Below are 26,776 nucleotides of genomic sequence, written 5' to 3'. Positions count from 1 at the left end.
ACTATTAGAATGACCTGCATTAAGTTACATATTTTGCATGGATGCCACTACACACAGTTACAGAAGAGCTCAGTCCTTTATGAACTTGCTTTCTAAAAAGCATTTAAAAGCTACTCCGTTAATATAAATGTTGCAGATTATAACCCACTGCAGCAAGAATAACAACTGCATCTTTACAGACTGCTGGGAGAAGAATGAAGCACAGGCTTCATTTGTAGATCATAACTTTATTACCGGCCCTAATGCTACCAAAAACCTGAAGCACCCACAGCAAGAGAATCACAGGAAATCAAAAGGACTTGAGAATTAACAGCAACTGGAAACATCTCCATGCTGAGTTTGTTATCAAAAGGAGACGTCTTCTATTTGCAGCTGAGCAGGAGCAGACAGGCCACCAGATCCAGTGATCAAACTCAGTCCACCTAGGGATATGATCAGGTTTACTCATGATGGTGAGTTCCAACTTCCAAAACGCTCTACACAAAAATTCTGTCCAAGTCTCTCCTGATTCCTGAAATTCTCTATTTTACAAAGGCAGAGTTAACATGGCCACCCAGGAGCACCCCTCGGAGTTTGAGCTGGAAACTGAGCCTGAACTGAAAGGAAACATCAGCTAAAAGGAAACAAATGCTATCCTAACAAGCTGCAAGTATTTTTACTAATAATATCTGATACTTCCAAATTAATTTTATGCCTTGAAAGCCTTAAAAGGCTTGCAGACTCCCATTTTAAATATAAATAAAATTTCAAATGCAAAACTGAGATGCTTCTTATTAGGAAGAAAAAAAAATCATCTCTGCTGTTAAAGAAAGAAAGAAAAAAAAAAGTAGAAATCCTGCCCGAGAAGGGAATGTGAATGTTTGATAAATATCAGTATGATAGTTTTCACAGATACATTCTTCCATCCACCCAAAGATTTCCATGGTATATGTCACCCATTCTTCTTCTCCAGTTACCTCCTCAACTTCTACTCTACCAATTCCTCTACCCTTTTCAGCCTGCAACCCAGTATGGGCAACTTGTTCCCATCTCATTTGAAATTAAAGCAGCTGGTAGGAGCATGTAAGGGTACGAATATATAGGCAGAGCTTTCTGCCAGCGCTGTGCGCTTGCTACTTGTACTCCTTCAGCTGTGCAAAGATCCATCCCAAGATCCGGGCATCCTTGCAATCCTTGGAGACCCAGATGGAGATCAGATCTTTCGACACCAAACAGTGATATAAAATGCCTTCTACATAGTCACCCAATTAAGAAACATTGTTTGGAAGAAGAGTTAGTCAAGAAGATTTATGCAACCCTGCTTGCTACTGGGAATGAGGCAGCAACACACTTGGCATGTGGTTTTGATTTTTGGTTCCTCCCTCTTCCCCCATCACAGGAATAAAGCAAAATTCTTCCTAATGCCAGCTGCAATTGTGGCTTTTTGATGTGGATATTTGTCTATTGATGTCTGGACCAAACACAGCCACACTTTCCCTGCCCTGTGCTCCTCCTCCCCCTCGAGACATCTACAGCCTGTGTACAGTAGCAACATTAAAGATGCAATGAAATGGTCTACATTTACACAGCTAAGATGCTTTCATCTTAGAACATCCTTAGCTGGTGTAAGCAGCTTTAAAGAAGTCGTCAATGGAATTACTCCATGACAATTCATTAAAAACAAGAATTTGGTTGTAAAACTCCCTCCCTAAGGGACATTTTCTGATACAAAAAATAAAAAAGTCATAAATTCCCTATCATAATGTGCCAGAGTGTATAAAAATGACACGATATTTCCAGCAGTACAGTTAAAACAAACAACACTGATTCACCACTGACTTTTCTTTATACCAGCTTCATCGCTCTCCGCACACTGAAGTTTGCAATCACGGTTCATTTCCAAACAATCTCCACTCTCTCCAGCCTCTTACCTGATGAGCAGTACTGGAACGTGCTGCTGATAATGGAAAACCCCAGCACGGAATGGCAAGAAGATGGAAAGGGTCACCAATATTAACATCTCTCGACCGTACTTGAAACAATTTCCATTGCTTAGCACAACCTCTTCCTGCAAAGGAGCACTGCCACCTATCACCTGTGAGCTGTTTCTACAGCCCTGTCCCCTAAGAGACATAATGCATCTTGTAGCTGCTATCAAACGGGTGGTGCATGAGCTTCAACAAGGGGAAGTGCAGGGGCCTGCACCCAGGCAGGAATAACCCCAGGCACCAGCACATGCTAGGGGCCAAGGTGCAGGAGAGCAGCTCTGTAGAGAAGGACCTGGGCACCCAGGTGGACAGGCTGACTGCGAGCCAGAAATGTGCCCTTGTAGCCCAGAAGGTCAATAGGATCCTCGCCCGCATCAGGAGGAGCGTTGCCAGCAGGCTGAGGAGGGGATCCTGCCCATCTACTCAGCTCTCGTGAGGCCGCACCTGGAGTACTGGGTGCAGTTCTGGGCTTCCCAGTACAAGAGGGACATTGAGCTTCTAGAGAGGGCCCAGCATAGAGCGATGAGGATGATTAGGGGACTGGAGCATCTATCATATGAGGAGAGGCTGGACCTGTTTAAGCTGTAGAACCCATGTATACAGACACCTTAAGGGAAGGTTCAAGGGGACAGGGCCAGACTATTTTCAGTAGTGGCCAGAGACAGGACAAGAGGCAGCGGCCACAAACTGAAGCACAGGAAGTTTTGTCTGAACAAGAGGGAAAACTTCTTGCCTGTGAGAGTGACAGAGGCCTGGAACAGGCTGCCCAGAGAGGTTGTGGAGTCTCCTTCTCTGGAAATCTACCAAACCCGCCTGGATGCCACCCTGTGCCACGTGCTCTAGGTGTCCCTGCTGGAGCAGGGAGGTTGGACTTGATGATCTCTAGAGGTCCCTTCCAACCTCAACCATTCTGGGATTCTATACAAGGCTTCACTGCCTTTTGCTTCACTGCAAAAAAAAAAAAAAAAAACACTCCTGCAACGGAAAAGACTAAAGAATCCTGAGAAGCCCCAAAGTCCTAAAACAGCAAGTACAGAATTAACTGCAAGAAGAAACCTTCTACAAGACTATTGAAGTTCATTTTACCATGGATATGGCAACACATATAAATATGTACTAATGTGGGTTGAGAACAAGAGAGCATCAAAACAGCTGATTCTACTTACCTGCAGTCACCTTATTTAAAGCAACTAGAGAGTTGAGAACCTTGCTGAAATTCTGTCCCTGATAAAGATCATTTGCATCGAAAGTCTAAAAACAAAAACAAAAACATACATTAAATACACAAAAAAAAACACTTAATCTAAGCATTTCCACCATTACTATCATGCAAGCCACAACTGTAGAAGCTATTTCCTGATGTAGGTGATCGTCCTTTCAGAAGCTGCTATGGACAACTAAAACTATGAGTGCTTGGCTTTTATTATATTTTAAAATCATTTTAAAATCAGTAAGTGAATGCAGAAACAGTTGCATGTGAGAAAAACTGAAGAACACAGAAGCTAAAAATACCAAGTGCCAATTAAACTACAGAAAAGTGCTCTCTTCAGGTAATTAGACTTTATTCAACTTTCCTCACAGTTTTTTTGGCCCAAAAGTTATTGGATAGCATTGAAAGAACTGCATTACTCTTAGCAGGCTCTCCTTTTTCTGTAATAGTTTGCAGACACTATACTTGATTGTTCAAAAAAAACCCTTCTTGTTAAGAAGTACTAAATTAATGTACATGCTGTTTACATTCTACGGGCACAGAGTTCCTTGACATTAATGAATTTTACAAAGCATAAAGTTACTGGATAAGTTAAATGGAGAATGATATTTGGAATCTATGTATGCATGTGAGGGGGAAGTGGCTAGAAGTTATTTTATATTTTTATTATTTTTAAATCATGATACAGAGATCCAAACCTCAAACTGTCTTGTAGAAAATACAGTACTTTGAGGAGCTGGGTGATGACATTAAACATCTGGATATTCAGGCACTAAAAGTGACCCATAATATTTGCCTGAGATAATGGAAACACTCATCCAAAGCCTCATGAAAACAGCTCTGCAATAGATCCTGTCCAGGCTGAAAAGAGTCACAGTATTTACTCCCTTGTGCAAGATTAGAAAGAGGACAATAAAGACCCAGCTCCTTGTTCCAATTGACTTAAGAAACAGAAAGAGATTGAGTTTCATGCAGCACAGCAGTCTTTATCTCAACAAGGACCTGTTTATTTTCCTGATACCAGACCCATCCCAGGGGCATTATCAGACAGCCTGTCCACCCAGGAAACAACAATCGGAGCAGGCCAGGAAGGAGAAAGGAAGGAGGACTGGGAAAAAAAGGGAGATTGGCTGAAACGAGCAGAAATGCCAAGTATTGGCATAAAACTTATCTAAAGTAGCCACACAACAGACAAAGGCAGAACAGATTTGCCAAATATTTAACGAAACGCATGTTACCCACATGGAAGAAAAAGCCTCTCCCACATTCACAGTATATTTGAGGCACTTAAACACATTAACGCCTGGACTTCCAAGCTATATATTTTTGCCTATGAGCTACAAACCACAGCTCCTCTTTGGTCCCACTGAGCAACAACCCCAACTTGGCAGCACGAGCTCCAGACACGTCCTCAGCTCAGGAAACCCACACGAGGCTGCAGCACTGCTGCAAACAGCATCGGGTGAACCACGACGCGCCCCGGGCAGCCATCGCTTGCGTAAAGTCAGTCAAAGAATTAGTGTTTAGCCAGCTGGGCTAAAGCTAAGTTAAAGACTATTCATATTTAGCTGAAACTTTAAGGAAAAAGTAGAGGGATGAGGGAGTCTCATAAATACAAATTCTGTAGGTTTCTTGTCCTGAAACATGACAAAAAATATTGAAACATTCCACACGCTTGGAGGAAAGTAATCCAATAAATTATTTGATTTTATGCAGAGTGGACAGAGATACATTCAAGCTGTATTAATGGCATAATTTATGATAAACAGATATGAGAAGAGACACTGATAAAGAGACAGTAAAGTATGTAAACGTGGCTTGAAAGGAAAAACCATGATGAGCCCAAACATTCCTCAATTTGGAGGAAAAAAAAAAAAAAAAAAGAAAAGAAAATCAAGCTGCTACAGAACAAGAAGGAGCCAGAGTTTAAAAATGTCATCATTGGGTACCTACATCCTGCAGTGGTTTTTAGACAAGACCATTAAAAATATGAACAAAGTCATGAAACAGGGATCTCAATTGTAAATAAAAGATTTACAAGAGAGACAGGCATTTGTTTGGTGCTACTCAGTGTCAGGGAAGGCAGACCCCAGAAATGGATCCAAAAAAATGTTAGTGAAGGGAGGGGAGGAAATTTTAAAAAGGTTAAACGTTATAGCTTAGGGATAAAGACTATAGATTAAACACTATCACTAAAATTTGCTTAAGAAAATATATACACACATAAATTTATTGTATATTTTAAGCTCACCTTCATTTTGAATTCCAATAGAGCTAAAAGGTCTCCACCAAAGTCGGGCTCACTGCGAGCAACAGGATGCGAGCAAGGCTGCTTTCCTGTTATGCAGGGACTAGAAGGGACATCGGGAGCGACGCGATTGGATGGCCCCGACGTGCACAATGCCACCGGAGAGCCTGTATCCAGGAAGCGCCTCCTGTGCGACTTCCCAGGAAGCAGCACAATGAGAGGATGGGAGAAGCGCACACTTCCTTGCCATTTATATAAGGCCCTTTTGCCAGGAAGCCCCGCTCCGCAAGCGTCACCGCCACTCCACCATCCGCAGCATCCGATAAGAGAAGGGAGAATTTAACCTCTCAGAGGAATTTTAAACTAAATAAATGAATGTCTATGAATAAACTAACTTAGTAAGCAATGAAATCTGGCGTTTGCACTGCATTAACAGACAGAAGCCATCTCCAAAACAGGCCAGCCTGGCTTCTGTAACATGGCCGGAGCCCGTTTGTACCAATCCGGTCAGAAGCACGACGGGTGTTCAAAGCCGCGTGTGCTCACCACAGCTGCAAGACCTAAAAAAGCAAACCCTTTAAGAGCTACTAGCTTGAAAATACTGAGGCTTGTCCCTTAAGCAGTATGTGACAGGCATACATAGATGCTAAACAACTCTTCAGGGCAAAATACATCCGATGCTCCTTTACTTCTGCAAACAGTATTTTGAAGTAGACAGAGATACCACCCCGATGAACCTTGTTTGTCTAATGAGCATATTAATTCCTCCAAGAGAGCTAGATAAGCAGTTGCTCAGGATGCAAGTATAAAAGTGACATAAATCACATCAGACCCAGACAAGTGAAATCTTTTGAACAAGCTAGTTAAATAGAGCACATAAATATCACTCCTTTGTTTTTAAAGTCCACAGAGCTGACCCTCTACAGATATGCATTATATAGGCATTAACATAAAGCACATCTTTTAAATAGAGAAAGAACAGAGCTACATTAGGAGCCTCGCACCACGAACACTTCGCAATCTATATATAGTTATAGCAGGGAATCAATAAGCTTCAAGCTAAGCAGCCTGACCCATTTATATCTCCCACCAGTGGCTTGTTTTCCTGCTCTTTAATGAGTCTCTTGTTCTTCTGTTCTCTCAACACCTTGCACGTGACTATCGCAGACAGACACTAGATCCTCGAAGCAGGCCTGGCCAAACCGCCCAACATGCAGGGGTTACCTATAGCCCCAGACATCCCCCGGGAGCACGGGGACCCGCCTGCTCACAGCGCCACAGCGGGTCCCCACGCGTCGCGACACGGCCGCAGACGCTATCAGTAATGAACAGGTCGTCGCTGAAGCGCTCCGTCAGGCGCTCGGGTACCAACTGCATCGAATACCCTACGGGAGGATGTGCGCTGGGCAGCAATCCTTCATTTATAATTGCATTAAAGCCTATTAATTAGCCAAATTTTTAATACACATCGTATGAGCCGTATTGATTTTTCCATCACTGCTGTTTCTTAAACAGCAAACTAAATGCCTTGGAGATCCATTCCGTCCACATAATGGTTGTCAGGTACCAAATCCATACTCGTTTTAAAGTAAAGCTGGCTTCTGTATACAGCTCTTAAACTCCAGCACAGTTAAACGCAGCCATGGCAATACATCCAAGGTCATTTTAAGCCATCTAAACCGCTAACCCTCAGATGATGGGGACTCCTATTCAGCATTAAGGAAATAAAGCTAACACAGCACTATTCATCTCTCTCATCCCAGCAAGGGATATGCTGCAAGTTCATACTGAAGCTGCAAAAGCATTAACTAAGGGATTAGTGAAAGGAAAAGGAAAGTACAAAAGCAGGTCAGGAATACATAAGGTGAGAGCCAATTAAGATATCCAATAAGCCTGCAGCAAGCTCCATTTGCCCAGCCTACCCAGGCTCAAGGCCTCAGATGTTCTTACAATATTTTATTCTTCCTTTCTAGCCCATGAAATCAGAAGCCAATTAGGGAGGAAGGATTTTAATTAGCTTGTTTCTCCTGATAAGACAAGGCTTATAACTAGAGATGGGGGGGCGGGGGGGGAAGGAAGGTGTTTCTGATAAGCTTCCAGACACAAACTTGTTTGTTTGTTTGTTTGTTTTCCAAGTCATACATCTTCCAGCAGTTTTATCTTGCACATATCCCTCCACCATGACAGCCTTGGTGAGACTAACAGCCATAGTGGAGGAAAAAAAAAAAAAAAAAAAAAAAAACACACACACACACATACAGTGGTTATGAGCAAACCAGAAAAGTTTCTTTTTAATAAATACCTTTTTTCCCCTTCCCTCAAATAGTGTCCTGAACACGCACGCAGTATCCTCATGGGATGTTAATGCTCCAAGCATTTGACTGCTTTCCTCCGGGCAGCGCAGACTGTGGCGGCTCCGCGTCGCGAGCGGCCCCGCAGGGCCAGCCCAGGCCCCGCTGCAAAGCCCAGGCTGCACCAAGGGCGCAGGACACTGTCCCGCTCAGCCTGGGGCCCTGGTGAAGCAGGTGCTGGGCACCTTGGCTGGCTCAAGCAGAGGAAATGAGGAGAGACGAGCAGCAGCTCCCGGCCTCACCTGCGGAGCTGGGCAAAAGGCCCAGCACGACCGCGGAGTGCGTCATCCCACCTGCTCCTCCTGGATGCACCGCCGTGTCTTTGGCCGTGGCGGCACGGAGAAACAAGTGGTAGGAAACAAAAACAAACAAAAACCTCACGGTCAGATATTGAGGCCCTTCTTTAAAAACACTGAGAGCCTCCATCGCCCACTTCCTTTCCAGTCCCCCAGCACGTTTCTACCCCTTGACCAGAGAGTGAGGGGGAAGCCAAAACACCACTCGGGTTCAATCTTCCTCCGCCTACTTCCCTCTAAAAAGCCTAGATTATAAAAGACTACACAGATAAGGCCACAGATGAAGCATTTTTTGTTTTGTTTACTCTAACCTTAGGTTGGCTGTAAGTGGAGCTGAGTCTGCTCCAGCTATTATGTAACAGCTGTTCCTTGAGCAGCGACTGATCACCCGAGAGCTGCGTCTGGGAGAGGGGAGATAAGGAAAGCTGGGAGCTACAACAACCGAGAGCAAGGAAGTGGGAACAAGAAATCGGAGAAGGAAAGATGATTACAGTGTGCTGAAAGGCTGCATGGGGCACGCTGCTTCCCGGGTCTGGTAACGCACAGCACAAGGGGAAGCTGAATAATAATAATAACAGAAGGATCACATTTCAAAAGCTGAGAGTAGGATGAGAGGAAAAGTCTGAAAAAAACTACTAGAATAGATGGGAAGCGCAGGATTTCTATGTGGTTTAGTAACAGTTTCCCAGAGAAATTAAAACTCATTGGTAAGGAATATGTAAAACTTCAGGTGAGATCTCGGATAAATTTACTGGTCACGTGTGAATCTACTCCTCAGCAGTAAAACACATAATTGCACTAAGACTCCACATCACATAAAAGCTTTAATTCCTATAATGAGTAACACCTTTAAGACCTAATATCCACAAAAACAGGCGTTACCAGAATAACAGTTGTACCGGGAACACTGTAATTAGTACACACTAATGTATGTATACCCAAATATGCATTTACAATCAAAATCTGAAGAGAACTAAAGCTTATTTCAATGTCCCTGAAGATCTGTCAAGCCTTCCCCAGCTCCAAAACTTTTTTTTTTTTTTTTTTAAACTCCAAAGCCAGAGGATTTTTTTTAACCCCAAACTAGCTGCATCAAAACACCGAGGATGCTGCAGAGCATTAATTCCATTCTAGCTAAGACCCTGTTGCAAAGGCAACACCTATACTTAGCAGCAGCAAAGCTACAGGCACTCAGCTTGTTCTTGGCGGATCTCAGCACAGATGTTTCTGGGGAGCAATGCACCCAAAGAAGCCCCAGGAGCCTTCCGGAGAGGGGCCGCCCATCTGCTGCGCCTGCTCGAGCTGTCTCTCTCGCGAGGACGTTGCCCAGCCGGAGAGCAGAGCCCACACCAAGGCACTCTCGGAGGATTTCTGTTAGCACAAACGTTACGCAATCCTGTATTTTAAACCAGGGACTTTCACAAGCAGGAAGAGAAGATGTAATTTAAAAATAGATACGGAAAGGTTAGCGCCATCTGCACTTCTGCTTTCCTGTAAGAAAACATCAGGCTGTTCCAAATTTTCTCTGCGCGGCAGACCGAGATCTATGTATAACTACAGCTCCATTCCAAATCACCACTGAACTGCTTTGGGAGCTCTGAATCTTACAGAAAGCACACAGTGAGAACTGCAGCTGCCACTGCTACAGAGATATTTAGTGAAATGAAATGTTCATAAATAATTAGGTACTGATGCTTAAAGAAGCTCACTCTCTTGGAAATACAGGCAAAATAAAAGTTGTCAGAATTAACTACTATGGATTAAAACTGATCAGGACACTGACGCTGAGATTTCTCAGTTCTTGCTAACACGGCAACTGACATCTACTTCCTTATCTGAAACAAAGTAATTCCATAAGCATCTAGAACGACAACAAAGGCAGGTATCTAATCGGGGAAACTCAGCCACAGACATACGTGGGAAAGAGCCCAGAGAGCCTCACCTCTCTCTCTGCTATATATAAAAAAGAACTATGTAAACTGATTTTCTAAATCAGGTAACACAGATGGGGAAATCCCGGACAAAAAATGCTTTGTGAATTCTGTATGTAAACGGTCATAAAAACACCCTACAAAATACACCCTTGGCAACTCAGCATGTTCTGCTACAGAGAGTGTCACTGGTCACCACCTATCAGGTCATGGATCAGTCCTTCCTCCTGCAGCACTCCCATAAGCACCCAGTCACAAAGGTATATCCAACCCTGAGCTTGTAATATCCAAATAAATATTCATATCAAAAGGTCTTTAATACTAATTCAGTGCTTAGAGCTTGTTCTTCTCATTTGTTCTTTCCCATACAGTTTGCTCTGGACAGGTAAGACAACTACAGAGATGCCACTAAGTTTATAGGCTGACAGAATAACAGGTACCTGCAATCTTTTTTCATAAAGGCTTCAAGGAAAGGATAGGAAACTGCATTCCCTGTACTTAAGTAAACACGTCTTTTTAAAAAATAAATAAATAAATAAAATCCATGTGATGTAAAGGGTAACCAATGATGCTCTTTTGGAACATGTCAAGATAAGAAGATAGCAAGCCTGCCAGAATTCTCCCGGTGTATTAAATTAATTTTTGGCTAATAAGTACATAAATGAGACAGACTACCATCACAGCTGAAAAATAAGTACATGTCTAAGTAGCCACACGCTCTGGGGAAATTTACAGGAGAATGAAGCATAAAGGCAAACAGTTCTACCCAACTATATGTAGCTTTACTTTCTGAAAATAACAAATATGAAGTCCTTCCTTCTCCCAGTGGAGCAGGTCCTAGGAACAGAAGAACAAAAAACGTCCGAGTAAATTTAGAAGTAGTATATAAATTGCTGGGGGGGGGGGGGCGAGAAAAGAAAAAAGTAGAGATGCTTTTACTTCTCAAAGTAAAGGCTCTGCATCTGTGATATGTCTACTTCGATGAAGGTCACGGGAATGTAGCGTTGTGATGACTAAGGTTATATGACTAGACTGAATTTGCTACTGCGTTCTACCGAGTTCTTCCATTATCCATTAAACTACAATGTTCCAGAAGTCAAGGCTGAAGTCTCTGCGCTCACAGAATGGTTTTGCAAGAAACCCATAAGCTTCTCAAGAGCATCGCAACATTTCTTTTTTTTTTGATCTGTTTCATCTGACCATGTGACAGAAAAGAGCACATATTATTTCTGCAGTCTTTATCAGCATACATTTCACAGTAAATATAACTTGCAATGCATCAGTGATCTTCTCATAAATAAAGGCTCTGGCTTTCATGGTGTTTCTTCCAGACACCACCAATGACTAGTTTAAGCACCAAGAAATGCAAGTGGGCTGTAAGTCAGAACTGTACCTGGGATCGCCACAGTTAGTACAGTGATTGCACCCAAATTTCAAACCAAACCCAAAACTCCTGACAGGAGATGTTCTCCAAAGCGTCAGGCAGCAGAAAGGGAAGACAGCTTCTGGTTGTTGCTTTTCCCAAGAATATCCGTTCAAGGATTACATTTTTGATTCACGTAATATAAGTTACACTTCAGAAATGATTAATCTCGCTTTATTAAGTTATCTTGCATAATTGCTTATTAAAGATCAATGAAGTAGAGGACAGTACATTTTTTAGGTCTTGGTATGAGATAATAACTGGTATTTAGTTTATAAGTAGTTTGTAGCTACAAAAATATGAAACAGGAGCTTTTAGTCTTCTAAATGCATGAGATGCCTGTAACGGTAACGTGTGGCAGAGTTTACAAGACTGATCCCTGGCAGAGATGAAAACAGTTATAGGAGCAGCTGGGCCCGTGAGTGGCTGCACGTCTTTTTATTTTATTTTATTTTTTTTTCTCCCCCAAAATCGGAGTAGTGGATTGTACCTTTGGGAAGCTATTCCTTCATACCAGGGCTTCTGCTAATTCAGACGCCTCTTGGACACCTATCTTTCCATCACCTCACTGAACATCACCAGGAACGAGTAACATGGAAGGAAGATCTTTGTAAGAGCACTTACAACTTGGAGGATGTCCACACCCTGATGTTTCAGGCAAATTTCACAGGTAGAAATATACCTTCCCCTCTGTGATTTATAGGTAACGCCAGACCTAAAAGCAATCTCACTGTTTCCTGTCTTAAAGTAGTAAGCGAATCCAGAGTATTTAGCAACCCATACATTATAACAACACACATTTTCATATACTCACAATCTTTTCCTGGCATGTACTTTTAAAAAAACATGTCAGGAGAAACAAGTTAGAAAACAGCTCTCAAGAGACCAAATCAAAAAAAAAAAAAAAAAAAAAAAAAAAAAAGGCTGTGAACATTCAAACCCGGGACCAGCAGTTCCCACTAACCAAAAATACCAAGAGGAACAGAAACGAAGCCTGAACTTGAGCAGATCACGCTCGATCGTAACAGACATCAGAACGACCGGGCAGCAGCAGTTACAGCTACTTGGGATTACAGGGCGGTCCGAGGAGCACGGAGCCCGTCCTGCCCCCTTAACTAAGTACTGGATACAGGGGAGGCCACGCAACCAGATTTCAAACATTAGGAAGGGAGAAATCTAAATACTCCGAGATGGAGAGTCTTCTCTGAAATAAAGCACCACCCACGAGCTGAACTGCAAAACTCTATCCTGTTACCTAAAGACCCAGCAACGAGGGATTGCTGGACAACTGACTGCAGCCTTCCTCAGTCTAGGTGTGGGTTCTGTCAACATTTCAGAATGAGTTTCTGAATATCAATTTAGTTTAAAAGGCCACACTGCATGGAGGGAAAAGGACAGAAAAATGAATTTGAATATATATCCTCATATTCGTGAAAATACATTCACAAATATTTGTGGAAAAAAAAGAGTAGGAAAGCTAATTTTGGGAGTTACAGTGTTAACTGTAACTCAGTTCTCTACTTATAAAATATAGATAACAGAAGCTACTTCTCAGTTAAAGTTGCAACCATCAAAGTACCACAGACACACGCTAAGGCTGCTGAGACAGAAATGTTTAAAATCGAAGTTCAGAAAGACAGACATGCACAAAGTGTGTATGTGTGGGGTGGTGGTGTAATCCTCCTGCTGCAACAGTAATCATCTGCCTTCCTAAAATAGCCTCCTGCGAGCTGTTTGACCGAGGTATCACGTGCTCTGACCACGATGTAAATGCTATCACATGCCCATGTTTGATCTGGAACAGACGGATACAGGTCAGATGATGCCTATGTCCAGCGCCAGTGGGGAGGAAACCGCAGTGCCTCAAACCTCAGACACACTCAATGTGGCCACTGTTCACCAGCCTGTTGATGAGATTCACATTTTTGCGTACATGCGGGCGCTGTCTTCTTTCTTTCTTTTTTTCCATAGATACATGAGCTGTGTAGAGAGGAGAAGGCTTGTGCAGTAAGTCTAAGCAGGAAGCCCGAAGGGGAACTGGCATTTTCAGGTTTCTGGCATGGGGTGGAGTTTGATGCTGTGTGATTAGAACACACAACCCAGAAAAAAAAACTCGGAATAGGGGAAAAAATAAAGACAGCTTAGAAATGCAGAGACAATACGGAGCCAGAAGACTGCTCCGCCCTCCTGCTAAAAGGGCGTTTATCAGAGATCTTAATTGCTTCCTGAACATGCTGCTGAAAGTGCCAAAACCCAAGCCAGAATAATGGCCTGCGAGAGAGTGTAGAGCCTGCTCACAGTCTCCTTTAGAACCACGAGCTGGAAGCAGGCGATCCCAGAATAATTAACAGAAGGGAACACGCACCGGAAACCAAGGATTTGGGTCTTGATTAGATCAGAGGGAATTCACTTTTTTAAAACCACTAAAGAGTTGAAAACTATGTGTGCAGTCAGAGCTACAGCTACTCCGAAGTGGGCCCTTTCTCCTCACAGCTTGCAATTTTGATTTTACCAAGCACCAATATAGAAAGGAGCCAAGGGGCTAGATCTCTCCCCATCTTCCAAGCACCTGGAATAACGTGAACCAGGGTCACCCGCCGTTCACACCCCCAGTTCAGGAAGCGCTTTGGAGAGCACTGGCCCAGGCCAGGACGCGGGAGCAGGAGAGCAGCGCCGAGCCCTGCACCCCCTGCTCCGCCTCAAAGCAACCGCGCGGGTTGCGGGGCTGGTTTAGCAGCCGCAGAGCCCTGCGCCTTTGGGCGAGGAACCTGAAAGTCCATACGGATTTAGCACAACTGCCCATAACGGGAGGCCACCCCGCTGCTGCGTCACCCCCTGGAGCGGCGAGGCGGCACCCGGGGCAAGAAACGCGCCGCGCCGCCCGCTAAACCCTCCTGCCCGGCACCCAGGGCCGGGTTTCAGGATACATCCACACTTAACACAGCAGTGCAGGCAGGGAACACCCCAAGCAATTAACACAGCAGTGCAGGCAGGGAACACCCCAAGCAAGTGCTCCCACCCCTCCTTGCCCTCGTGCAGCTCATTTAACCCACATCGTGATCCAGTTACAACAGCGAGGCTGGCAGAAAGCACCTCCAGCAAGAAGCAGGACGTTTGCTGCAAGCCTAGTGAGTTCAACCGGCCCCATGCAGGATCAGACGGCGCGGGGGAGTGAGATCACTCGTCTGTCAAGGTAAGAAGTTTCATTACGGGTGCAGGAAAATGGCACAGCAGTTCAGCTATTTTCCCAATAGCAAAAAATTCAGCTAAAATCCACACATACACAACATCAAAAACAACCATTCAGCATCATGCTGAAGCACGATAATATTTTTTTCTGCAGTACTCACACTCAATATTTAATGGAATAACAGGGAAAAAAAGTATTAATAGATGCCTGTTTCTGGTAGATTAGAAATGCCATCAAAAATGCATTTTGCACCAATTCTGCTTGTTCATAGTACTGCCAGGGACACAGGCTGAGAGAAGTTGGCATAACTTTCCCAAGAAACCACCTACTGCAAGAATTCTATGATTTTGATTTATCAACTAAGAGATGCTATAATGAAAAATTAGCCCAAAATATGAAAATTGATACCACTATCACATTTTTGACATGTTCAGAGCAGGAGCGGCATGCAAAATGGGGCAAATAACTCATGACACGGAGTCATGAAAGATTTCAGCAATTCTTGTATGTTTTACACGAGGACCATCTATGTGACAACCAGAAAAAAAGCCCCCCACTCATGAAAGCTTCCTTGCCTTGGAAACCAAGACAGAAATCAGGGCTGCTCTCTGCGCCACAAGCCTGCTTAGCAATGGAAAGTGGCCTTGGGCAGTTGGGATCCAACCGAAGGTTCCCTTCGGCACAAACACACTATTTCCCAGTACTGAGCAGGGCTCAGGTAGCCCAGCTAGCAAGGATCACTAAAGGTTTTACTATGAGCAGCCAGGCCCTGCAGCACCTCTCAATTCATCCTTTCCTCCTATTCAGGTATTCTTCCTCCTTCTTACCTCCTCCTTCTAACCTCATGCCGTATTCTTCAGCTTTACAGACACCCTAACTCCAATGCCGTCTCCAGACCACAACCACTCCTGCTCCAGCCTTCACAAAAAAGGATTCTCAATCCATTTTCTTACTTACAACATATCTCAGCTCATCCACTCTGCCCTGATCCGGCATCCCCATCCAGGAAGCAGTTGTTGAGCTCCCACAGCGGGGAGCGAAGGCAGCGAGCTCAACCATCATCTGCTCTGTGGTGACTGCATGAAGCAGGTGATTCATAACACACCAACCACCCCCATGATGACCAACGTCAAAGAGCAAATGCCTGCGAGGAGGAGCTGCCCCGGCAGCTCGGGGGACTGTTCAGCCACAGGCAGAACCACCCACCACCGCACACTGCTCTCATACAGGACAGTGGCACCAGAGCTGGGGACCGGCTGAGGAAGGGTCAGGGTGCTACCAGGTGCTTTTCGAGGGGTTCTGCGGCTGGCAGAGGTTGTTGCAGTGTAAGCATTTTGCTAATGCTAACGTAGCATCACGGAGCACGTAGTTTCGCACACAGCAGAACACACTAGCTCCTCAGGACAGAAGATTTTCAATACAGGTCTAAATACTCTTCTGACCAGTATCTAAGGATGTATCTATGGAATTCAGGACAAGCTTTCATGGAAATAAGTAGCCTAGCCTGGATCTAGTAGGTGGCAATATCCAGTCAAAAAACCTTAAAACTAACACTTGCCAATTAAGGATAAAAAGGCAAATAGTACTTCATAACACTTCTGAGATTTCCTTCCAGCAGTTTAGGGCTCAGCAACTACCTGCACTTAAAAGCTTAGATTGATTTTCCAAACTTCTCCAGTTGCTTTTTGGAATCAGTGCAACTTCAGGTGTTATAGGGGTCTCCAAAAATGATTTCCACAGCTCAGTTAATGTGGTGAATCATTTCCATCCTTCCTCACTTCTTTGAGGAGTCCCTAAATCCTGTACAAAAAAATCAAAACAAAACAAAATCTTTCTACTTTTTCCATGTCACTCATGATTGAGCCTACAGACCTCAGACACTCTTTCCTAGATTTAAAGAGTCAATACGTTTGTGTTACTCACATGGACTCCTTTCCTTACATTTTCTTGACCATCCTTGTCATCCTGCACCTTCTCTGAGTTGCTTTATTCTATTAGAATCATAGAATGCTTAAGGTTGGAAGGGACCTCTAGAGGTCATCTAGTCCAACCCCCTTGCACATGCAGGGTCACCTAGAGCACATGGCACAGGACTGCATCCAAGAGGGTTTTGAAGATCTCCAGAGAAGGAGACTCCACAACCTCTCTGGGCAGCCTGTTCCAGCACTCTGTCACCCTCACTGTTAAAATATTTTTCCTCAAGTAAGTTCCTGTGGAACTTTTGGTGCTTCAGTTTGTGGCCATTACCTTTAGTTCTGCCAGTGGCCACCAGGGAAAAGAGGCCAGCACCATCCTCTGCACTCCCTCCCTTGAGGTATTTGTATACACTGATTAGATCCCCTCTCAACCTTCTCTTCTCCAGGCTGAACAGGCCCAGCTCCCTCAGCCTCTCCTCATAGGGCAGATGTTCCAGGCCCCTGATCATCCTTGTGGCCCTGCACTGGACTCTCTCCAGCAGCTCCACATCCCTCTTGTACTGTGGAGCCCAGAACTGCACACAATACTCCAGATGTGGCCTCACCAGGGCTGAGTAGAGGGGCAGGATCACCTCCCTCGACCTGCTGGAGACGCTCTTCTTAACGCACCCCAGGATTCCATTGGCCTTCTTGGCCACGAGGGCACACTGTTGCCTCATGGTCAACTTGTCGTCCACCATGACACCCAGGTCCCTCTCTGCAGAGCTGCTCTCCAGAAGGTTGGTCCCCAGCTTGTACTGGTGTCTGGGGTTATTCCTCCCCAGGTGCAGAACCTTGTTGAATTTCATGACATTTTTCACCGCCCAGTTGTCCAGTCTGTCCAGGTCCCTCTGCATGGCAGAGCAGCCCTCTAGGGTATCAGCTACTCCTCCCAGTTTGGTATCATCAGCAAACTTGCTGAGGGAGCACTCTGTGCCTTCATCCAGGTCATTGATGAGTAAATTGAACAGGACTGGACCAAGGACTGACTCCTGGGGCACACCGCTAGCTACAGGCCTCCAACTAGACTCTGCACCGCTGATCACCACCCTCTGAGATCTGCCATCCAGCCAGTTCCTAATCCACCTCACTGTCCACTCATCTATCCCACACTTCCGGAGCTTGCCCAGGAGGATGTTGTGAGGGATGATGTCAAAAGCCTTGGTGAAGTTGAGATAGACGACATCCACCACTCTCCCCTTATCTATCCAGCTGGTCATTCCATCATAGAAGGCTATCAGGTTGGTCAGGCAAGATTTCCCCTTGGTGAATCCATGCTGACTACTCTTGAGCACCTTCTTGTCCTCCATGTGCTTGGAGACAACGGCCAGCATGAGCCGTTCCATCACTTTTCTGGGGATGGAGGTGAGGCTGACTGGCCTGTAGTTGCCTGGGTCCTCCTTCTTGCCTATTTTGAAGACTGGCGTGACATTGGCCTTCTTCCAGTCTTCCGGCACCTCCCCCGTTCTCCAGGATCTTTCAAAGATGATGGAGAGCGGCTTAGCTATGGCATCTGCCAGCTCACGCAGCACTCTGGGGTGCATCCCATCAGGGCCCATGGGTTTGTGGGTATCGAGGTTCCTTAGCTGCTCTCTGACCCAATCTTCCTCTACCCAGGGCAAGTCTTCCTCTCCTGCGGCTTCTTCTCTTGTCCCTAGGGCCTGGGGCTCTAAAGGGCTGCCCTTGGTAAACATTGAAGCAGAGGCGGCATTCAGCAACTCTGCTTTTTCCGTGTTATTCTTAACCAGGGTGCCCATCCCGTTCACCAGCGGACTCACGTTTTCCCTGATCTTCCTTTTGCTGTTAATATATTTGAAGAAGTTTTTCTTGTTATTTTTAACGTCTCTTGCCAGATTGCGTTCCAAAAGCGCCTTAGCTTTCCTTGTCGCATCTCTGCATTCCCTGACTACGTTCCTGTATTTCTCCCAGGGGGCCTGTCCTTTTTTCCACACTCTATATACCGCCGCCTTCTGCTTGAGCATTGCCACAAGCTCCTTGCTCATCCACGCAGGTCTCCTGCCCCCTCTGCCCGACTTCCTACACACAGGGATGCACTGGTGCTGAGCGTGGAGGAGGTGCTGCTTGAAAACTAACCAGCTCTCTTGGGGCCCCCTGCCTGCTAGAGCTCTAGCCCATGGGATTCTTCCAAGGAGGTCTCTGAAGAGGCTAAAGTTGGCCCTCCTGAAGTCCATCGTTGCAAGGCTACTTACAGCCCTGCCTCCTCCTCATTGGATCCTGAACTCCACCAACTCATGGTAACTGCAGCCACGGCTACCCCCGACCTTCACATCTCCTACAAGTCCCTCCCTATTTGTTAGCACGAGGTCCAGTAGCCCACCTCTCCTTGTCGGCTCCTCCACAACCTGCGTCAAAAAGTTATCGTCGACGCTCTGCAGGAACCTCCAGGTCTGTTTGTGCGTGGCCGTGTTGTCCTTCCAGTTGATGTCAGGGTAAAGAGATCAAGGAGAGGTGGAAAGAGCAGAAGAGAGACACCAAAAGTTCACATGCACGCAACAAAATTACATAGCAACAACAGGTGTTTTCTGTTGTATATTCCATTCCTGGTAGGTGATTTGATTGCCATTTCTGACAAACCAATGTCACTGCCTAAGCGCTGAAGCCAACAACATTTTCATAGCGCCATTATATAACCTGTCATCTAGTTCACTAAGTGCGATGGTTCACTTTCTTGTAACAGAGATTATTTTTTCCTAATTTCAAATAAAGTCTTTTATTATTATTATTAAATGTAGCAAGCCTAAGGATTCCAATTCCCGGCAGTCCAGTTGGTCGGGTTTTCGTGACTGTTTAATTGGCAGACTACTATTTCCTTTAAATACAGTATTACTCCTGGCCATCATTATAAATGCAAATCATCTTGATGCAAGAACACACATAAGAATCATGACAGTAGTCAAACACAGTAACTTTGTGATCTACCAAGAATACATGAGATATATCAGTATAGTGAAAAGTTAGATAATAAATTTAACAATCGTACTGAACTGGCAAAGCCCGAGTAGCAGAGCAACAGTAGGCAGCAAACACACATCAAGCTTTTAAAGATCCATGAAGGAGAGAAAAGAAGGAATCTGGATAATTAGAGAGCAGTAGAGCAAATGTCACAGCCAGGAAAAATGACACAAGATGTAATAAAGTCTTGGCAGGTTTTACATAAATATGAAAATGAAAAAGAAAGAACTAAAGTTTCAAAAATTCATCAACAGCTTTTGAAGCAACTGTCAGCTAGCATAGCACAGTCCAGTTAACACAGCAGATCTGTAAACCCATTGAGAAGGCACCTCACCAAGGGCTGCCACTGTTTTAAGCAAAGGTATCACGCCATGAAGGAGTCCTCTACAAAATTCAGAACTGGTTCAAGAACTAAGAAACAACAGCTGACCTGACAAACAGTTGGTTTTCAGTATGAAGTGACTGCTAGAAATACCTCATTTGTCTTAAGAGAGGCGCTACCCAACATGATGCACGTGTGGTTTGTGAAAGGCAGGGCAAAGTGAGCAACTTCACATCCTCAACCAAGTTCAAAGTAGTCAGAAACAGAGCTCAGAGCAAACGGCTACAGCTGGAGCTGGTGAAAGACCACACCTTAAAATGACAGGTGAAATCCAGTACTAATGGATGCAAAAACCAACCCTCAGGCCAAAACAGAGAGAAAAAAACCCACTCAATTACACATGTAGAAAAACAAGCTCTAAATTAGCTATTCCCGCTGACAAGTAAAGGAGAGTTAACTAGCAGCTTCACATCAAGAGATCTGCCAAGACAAGAAACTCAAGAGAGTATTAGGAAGAATTAGAGAAGATATAGACGACAAAGTTTTCCCTAGAGAGAAACATTTTATTATTTCCCTTACACCTCCTGGCTTAAACACAGTTCTGGTCCACCTGCCTCAAGAAGACACAGCAGAAGAAGAAAGGGCACAAAGATGTCCACTGGTTAAAGCGACATGACAGCCTTCGCACAAGGAGAGATCTTGGAAAGAAGATATGAGATGAAGGAAGGTCTGCCAGGGAAGCCCATAAGGCATGGACAGTATGGGGAAGATCCCTAACAAGAGACCAAAGTCATGCACCGCCATGAGCTCCAGCAGCGCAGCAGAGCCCACTGGAGGAGGGAAGCTTCCATACAAGTTTCCATGGAACTCATTGCCAAGGGATGCTATGCAGACCCGAAAAGTACGGCAGAGCTTCAGAAAACTGTCCAGTCCTTAAAAACACAGCAACACAGATGCTCTCCCTGACTCTTCCAGAAGCTTCTCAGCCGTGGTCTCTGTAAAAAGCTGGGAAGATTCAGCAGAAAAAGCATCAAGGCGCATTCACACACTTCCTTACACTTCTCCTCAAAGCATCCCTTTCATCTGAAGCCACTCAGTCATCCTTCACTCTTTACAAATTATTCCTTTTTTTTTTTTTTTTTAGAGGCCTTCTTTTTTTAAAAAAAAAAAAAAAAGAAAGAAAAACCTCTAAAGCCAAGTTAGGCAAAAGAAGTTTCTCATGCTTAGTCACTATTAAACAAACAAAAAACAAAGTATGGCACTACTTGAGCCACAGCAATGAACCTTTATTCCCCACATTCCTCAACCGCATACACACCAGGCTTCCCTCGGACTTCATTTTGCCACCACCACAAGATTTAAAAGCAGAGTTAAATGACTGAATATGGGCATCGTGGAAGGTGCAAAAAAAGCATCCAGACAAATGGCAGGTAATTTCCATACAGGATTCCGCTAAGAAGTGCACGAACACATCCTACGGAGGCTGCTGTAACTGCACCCACTGCCCCAAGAGACGCTCCTAACTCAAGGCCTCCACACACAAATCTCTCATTCCTCCCTCGGGTCCTCTGACCTGGCCACAGTGCAGTGGAAGGACGAGAGCCAACAGAAAGCTGCTCTGTTTACTTTCCGTAAGGTCGCCTCCAGTAACCTTAACATCACCCAAAACAAGAGCCACTTGAGAAATACGGACGTGGACTAAAACTCACACCGCTTCAAAATTAGCTATTCATTATTTTCAGTTTTAAATAATGACCAGGCAACAAGCAAGAAGAAGCAGTTCCACGTTGCTACATTGTATGTTAAAGTTGTGGCCCAGAACCCCCATGACATTGCACTGTGGTGAACATTTCATGTGGCATATTAAAATGGGGTGCCTTTCATTTAATAATCTGTTATTTAAATGGATGTAAAATCATCCTCAGTCCAGAGGAACAAGTTATGGATTTTTACACTGCCCTGTCCTCACAGACAGCCGATGCTAATGGGACTTCTGCTGGAGGCTCCCAATTTTCTCACACACATCAAAGTTAAATAGAGCAAGTTAAGGGTGAGGCTTCAGAGCAACCCAAATCCCCGGGGGTAGAGGGGAGGGAAGCACTTAAAACTGAAATTGTTATTAACATAACACTTCAGAAAGAAAGGATACCAGCAGAATCACATGAAACTACATCACCCTCCAAAACATGATTCCTCATGGAAATCACCACGCAGGCAGAAATGGCTAAAATGCTCCCTCACTTACTGTGACTCTCAGATCCTTCTGATCTTTCTAGATCAGATCTAGATCTACATCATCATCTCCATTACAACAACTCCCATCAAAACAAAACAAAACCAAAAACGGTCAAACTCTAGCAGAGGTCCCCCATGTGACTGATACCAAGGAGTCACATTAGAGCTCGTCCTTTTACTTGGGAGGTAAGAAGAGACCCACAAAATATACCATGCTATTAACATAGAAAATACCAACACAGAGCAAGATCTGAGAAACAGGAGATTGTGCACTAAAAAACGGTAACCAAGCCAATGACTTTAAAGAGCCAGTTTAGCAGAAAGGGACCACGTGTTTTGCACATGGCAAGAGCTGCTCAGCACCCAGCTGTGCCCAAAGTGACGTCCTCCCACCTTCCTTGCTTCTTGAAGTAACAGCACAGAGGGCCTCTTAGCAATGAACTTAGCTACAAAAGAGGCAGAAGCTTCCCTGCACGTCTAAACACTGTCAAAAACATAGCTTAAAATTTAAAAGCAAGAGGTAACCAGTTATTACACTGTCATGCACTTAAAGGCTCAGTGTCAACAGCATCTTAAAGAGGGGTCAAACTGCTGGAATAAAAGGGCTTCTCCCTTGGAAATACCTGGGCAAACAGTGGGAATGCCCTGCAGCCCCCCAGGCACCGCTGAGGAGATCCAGGGCGCTCACTGCGGCTGCCCAGTAGGTGTAGGGTCCAACAGAGCATTTTTCAGTGCACACTAGGCCTACAGCACCGCAGAGCAACACAGAGAGCGGTTACAGCAAGATTTGGTGCTTCGAAAACCAAATAGCTAAAAGCTATCAACTCCTATTATTTAGGAGCATCAAAACTTCTGTACATGATTCTGGGCTTATTCCATGGACCTGGAACAGTGATGATATTACTAATTTTCTGAAGCATATCATATATCTCTTCTAAATCTATTTTTTCCTCCTGAAAGGTTACTGTGCTTCCTCCTCTTTCCCAGTCATTAGCAACAAATGTTTGAAAACGCTGACAGCTTTTCCAAGTCCCACAGTTTCCTCTTACGAGAAACAAATGACACCAGATGCTGCGAACAGAAATAAATGAAATAACAAGAAACTATAATGGAATCAAATATGCAGTTCTAAAAGTAGGTTGAAAAGCTAAGCAAGTCATTCCAATAGCATGTTCTAGAAACGTTCAGTAAGTAAAGCTGCGATTCCAACAAAGTGAAATTGCTTAAATATCTCTAGCCATGTTCTTTCAAAAGGGCAGCCACAAGAAGAGGCATCAAGTTGACCCCGTTTCAGGGGAGAGAAAAAATAATCAAATATGTAAAAAGTTTAAGCACCTTCACAGCTGAAAAAAAAAAATGTTTACACACACTGCAAGAAACAGAACTGAAAGCTATCAAATAAGTCAAAAAACCTCTTGGCAGTGACACTGAGGATCTGAAAGCAAACAGGTAGAGTTGGTGAAAAACGGACCCTGCTGATTAAAAAGCGCTTCTCATTTGTTTTTAGGAACAGAGTGAAAATACTCACTTTGCACAATGAGAAATTTACTTACATTTGTTTTACACAAGCTTTTGCACGTTGTCTAGCCTGCCCTACCCCGCACAAGGATTGCCCACGACCACGAGGAAACGGAGCGCGCAGCGAGCCTGCGGCGCCTCGCCGCCCCGCAGCGCGTTCGGCCTCCGACTGCCCAGGCAGTCGGTGCAGCTACGGGAGCTGCTCTCACACCGTGAAGCAGGAGCTTCCACGATACCTTCACTGAAGTGCAGAAGGAGCACCTGAAGACTCCTCTGTTGGACTACAAAGTCTCCATGTTCTAAAGATGTTAAAACAAATGTATAAAGACAAACCTCAACGTACCTCACTTCAAGCGCTGCCACAGTTACCTGAGCGTAGACACTGCCATGAAAATAAAACAGTTTCACTTGGGTAGCTTTATCTAGTGAAAACTACTAAACTCAGCGAGTCCCCTCCCTGCTGAGGCCTGCAATAACTTCTAGCAAGCCAGCAGTCATCTACTAGTGCTTTATAGCAGATTCTTTCTGCAAGCAGCATAAACACCACAAACCTCACCTGGTTACATTAACAAACGTGTATGGCTGCCCTGGATCATTTTGGTGCTGCTGGAAGCACGGATCTGGCACCAAGGAGACCTGACAAGAAGGAAGAATGAGGGGAGAAATGGAAGCAATTGGCAGGAAGCTGGCACAGAAGTCATATCACAGCTTTCCCCTGTTCTCTCTCTTCTCAGCCCAGCATAAACAAGGCACTTGCCACCACTAGCAGAGAGGCTACCACATCAGGCAGGGAGCTCGAGCAGGAGAGCTGGCAGCCCCATCCTGTGCATCACCTCACTGTACCAACACGGAGAGCATTTTTTAAATCTACAAAATGTCCTACATGTGATCTGCATAGGCACTGTACAATAATCACTTACCAGTGTTTCCCTCAAGATCTCTATCCCATTCAGTGTATTGAACAAGACTTGTCAAGAGCTCAATCAGAGGCCTATAATGCCCTTTTCCCCAAGTGCTGGCTTTAGCATCAGCAAGTGCCCATGGAGCTCCCAGTCTTGCTCTCCTCTCCTCCAAGTACTCTGAGGGTCTTGCCTGACTCTGACAGGTCATTTCACGTACCTGGTTTAAAAAACAAATTCAAAGAAAAAAAAGAAAAACAACAGAAAGAAAGAACAAAGAAAAAGAAAGGGTTCAAGTTTGCTACTCGGCTCCAAAAAGAGCTGTATTTGCAAATACAGGGGGCTGGTTCGGCGATGGGCAGATACCCCGAGCTAGCAGTACCCTGCGCCAAGAGCTCACAAAACTTGCTGTCTCCTGCGCCCGTGCGCAGGGCAGAATCCGGACTGTGCGCTACGGAGACAGCGAACGCCCCAACGGGAGGCTGCCCGGCCGCTCAAGGAGGGACCTGGCTCCCTGTCACCCCTACACCACAGCACAGGGCCTGGCATCTCCCGCAGTTTCCAACTGGCTGTATCCTTGGCGAGGAAAACGCACACCCAGCAGCACACGAGGCAGCATGAGCTGCAGCCATCGGCACGAGCTCTGCAGGGACCTCGGGCTGGTCGCACTGCACCCATGCAGCCTTCTGGGGTCTAGCACGACACCCTGTGCTTGGCCAAGGCCCTACCAGCACTACGGACAAAAAGTGGAGATGAGCAAAGCTTGCTGTGCAGAAACAAGTTTATGGTGGCTCTGATTCTAAAGCACTTGCACGATACTAACAAGGCTAAGTACCCCACTTAGCTGTTTTTGAGCCAGCTAACAGGCAGAATAATTTATACACGTCTGTGCGTGACAGACTCCAAGCACACGCTTTTGAGTGTCCTGGTTAGAAAAAGTAGATTGCAGCACTTGCGTTTCTAAACAACTTGTTTCACTGTTGTCTCATTTCTGTCTCTCAGAATCATTTCCTGAAACCCAGCAGTTTTGGACTGCTGTAAGGGCATATTAGTGGCTTTTTATTTTTTTTTTCCCCATTTGCTGACAACAGCTATAAATAAAATTGCAATCGTTTATTTAATCCTGAATGATATATGCTGACAGTTGAAAATGAGATGCTCACCTCTAGCAAGAAGATTAACAAAAAAATAAAAGATAAACCATCTTAAATAAGCAAGTACAGACAAATGAGAGATCCGCAAGTCGAGAGGGCTCTGCGGCTCTAATTAACTTCGGCCATAAACAACACCTGGATGTGGTCAATTTAACTATCAACAGTTTACAGTATCAAAGTCAGCTAATTACAGCAACTTTGTATCTTCACAATGAAGAACTGCTCTTGCCCTTTCCCTGCCAAGTACCTAAAATGCCTCAGCACTGCGTCTCCATTGAAGTTATCTTTGGTAAAACGCTCAGGCAATGCTGGGTTGAACAACTGGCCCGAGGCAAAGGGCGTGAAAACGCATTTTCTTGTCACTTGCTTTACTCTGCTAACAAGCCTGCAGGGTAAATGGATTTAAATGGCCTATTCTAATAATGGTTAGATTAGAATAGATTAATATCCTGTTTCCTATATGTATTCAAGCACTTTTCTAAGGACTGAGTATCAGTCTTTGCCAAAAGCTCTCAGTCAAATAGCTAAGTGGGAGTTTACAGCATCCTCCTACACTTCCAAGTGACAAACATGGAAGAAAAAAACCTGGAGAAGTGCTAGAGAACTGACCACCTTGAGCTGTCTGCATCAAGGCTGTTTTTGGATGGAACATGAAAATCAGTTAAGTGCACATTTTAAAGGCATTCTAGGTAGCAAAGAAACATAGAAAATATGCAAGAAAAGGCACATGCCTCAACACGTTTTGTATGTAAAAACAGTTATTTAATAAACAAAGGGAGAAATAACGTGTGTTTGCCAATTTGAACCAAACTGCTTTGGGGCACTATTTGTGAAGCACTTTTAGAACTAGGAGTTGTCCTTCCTCACACCTTACTTTATGTACTGAGCGAACAAGCTGTGGGGCAGAGGGGGGGATGAATTCTCTCCTCCCTGCCAATTCCCGCGTCTTTGCTTTGTGCTGACTGAGCTGAAAACATGTGTAGAAGAGGCAGAAAAGTCGGTCAGTCGAGTTTTATTTATTTTAAGCGCGGGGGGTTTCCCTACTGTTTCCCAAACAGGGCCTACAAACAGCAGTGCTGGCACAAGTAAAGAGGCAGCATCTTT

The 26,776-nt window shown here is 44.7% G+C and overlaps 1 protein-coding gene across 3 annotated transcripts in view; it reads right to left on the bottom strand.

Moving 5' to 3' along the window:
- Window positions 1-26,776, bottom strand: part of ARHGEF7 (Rho guanine nucleotide exchange factor 7) — a 113,557-nt gene that overhangs the window by 61,628 nt on the left and 25,153 nt on the right. For all 3 annotated transcript variants that reach the window (XM_088538510.1, XM_088538517.1, XM_088538524.1), the window contains exon 3: window positions 3,134-3,218. In XM_088538510.1, the coding sequence (XP_088394636.1) occupies window positions 3,134-3,218 (85 nt within the window). The remainder of the gene's footprint in view (window positions 1-3,133; window positions 3,219-26,776) is intronic.

Source organism: Tinamus guttatus, unplaced genomic scaffold (genome assembly GCF_059628265.1).
Source record: "Tinamus guttatus ecotype Peru unplaced genomic scaffold, ASM5962826v1 Tinamus_guttatus_pri_ptg000047l, whole genome shotgun sequence".
Taxonomy (NCBI): Eukaryota; Metazoa; Chordata; class Aves; order Tinamiformes; family Tinamidae; genus Tinamus; species Tinamus guttatus.
Note: the sequence above shows the minus strand (reverse complement) of the source record. Positions and strands in the feature narration are given on the sequence as shown.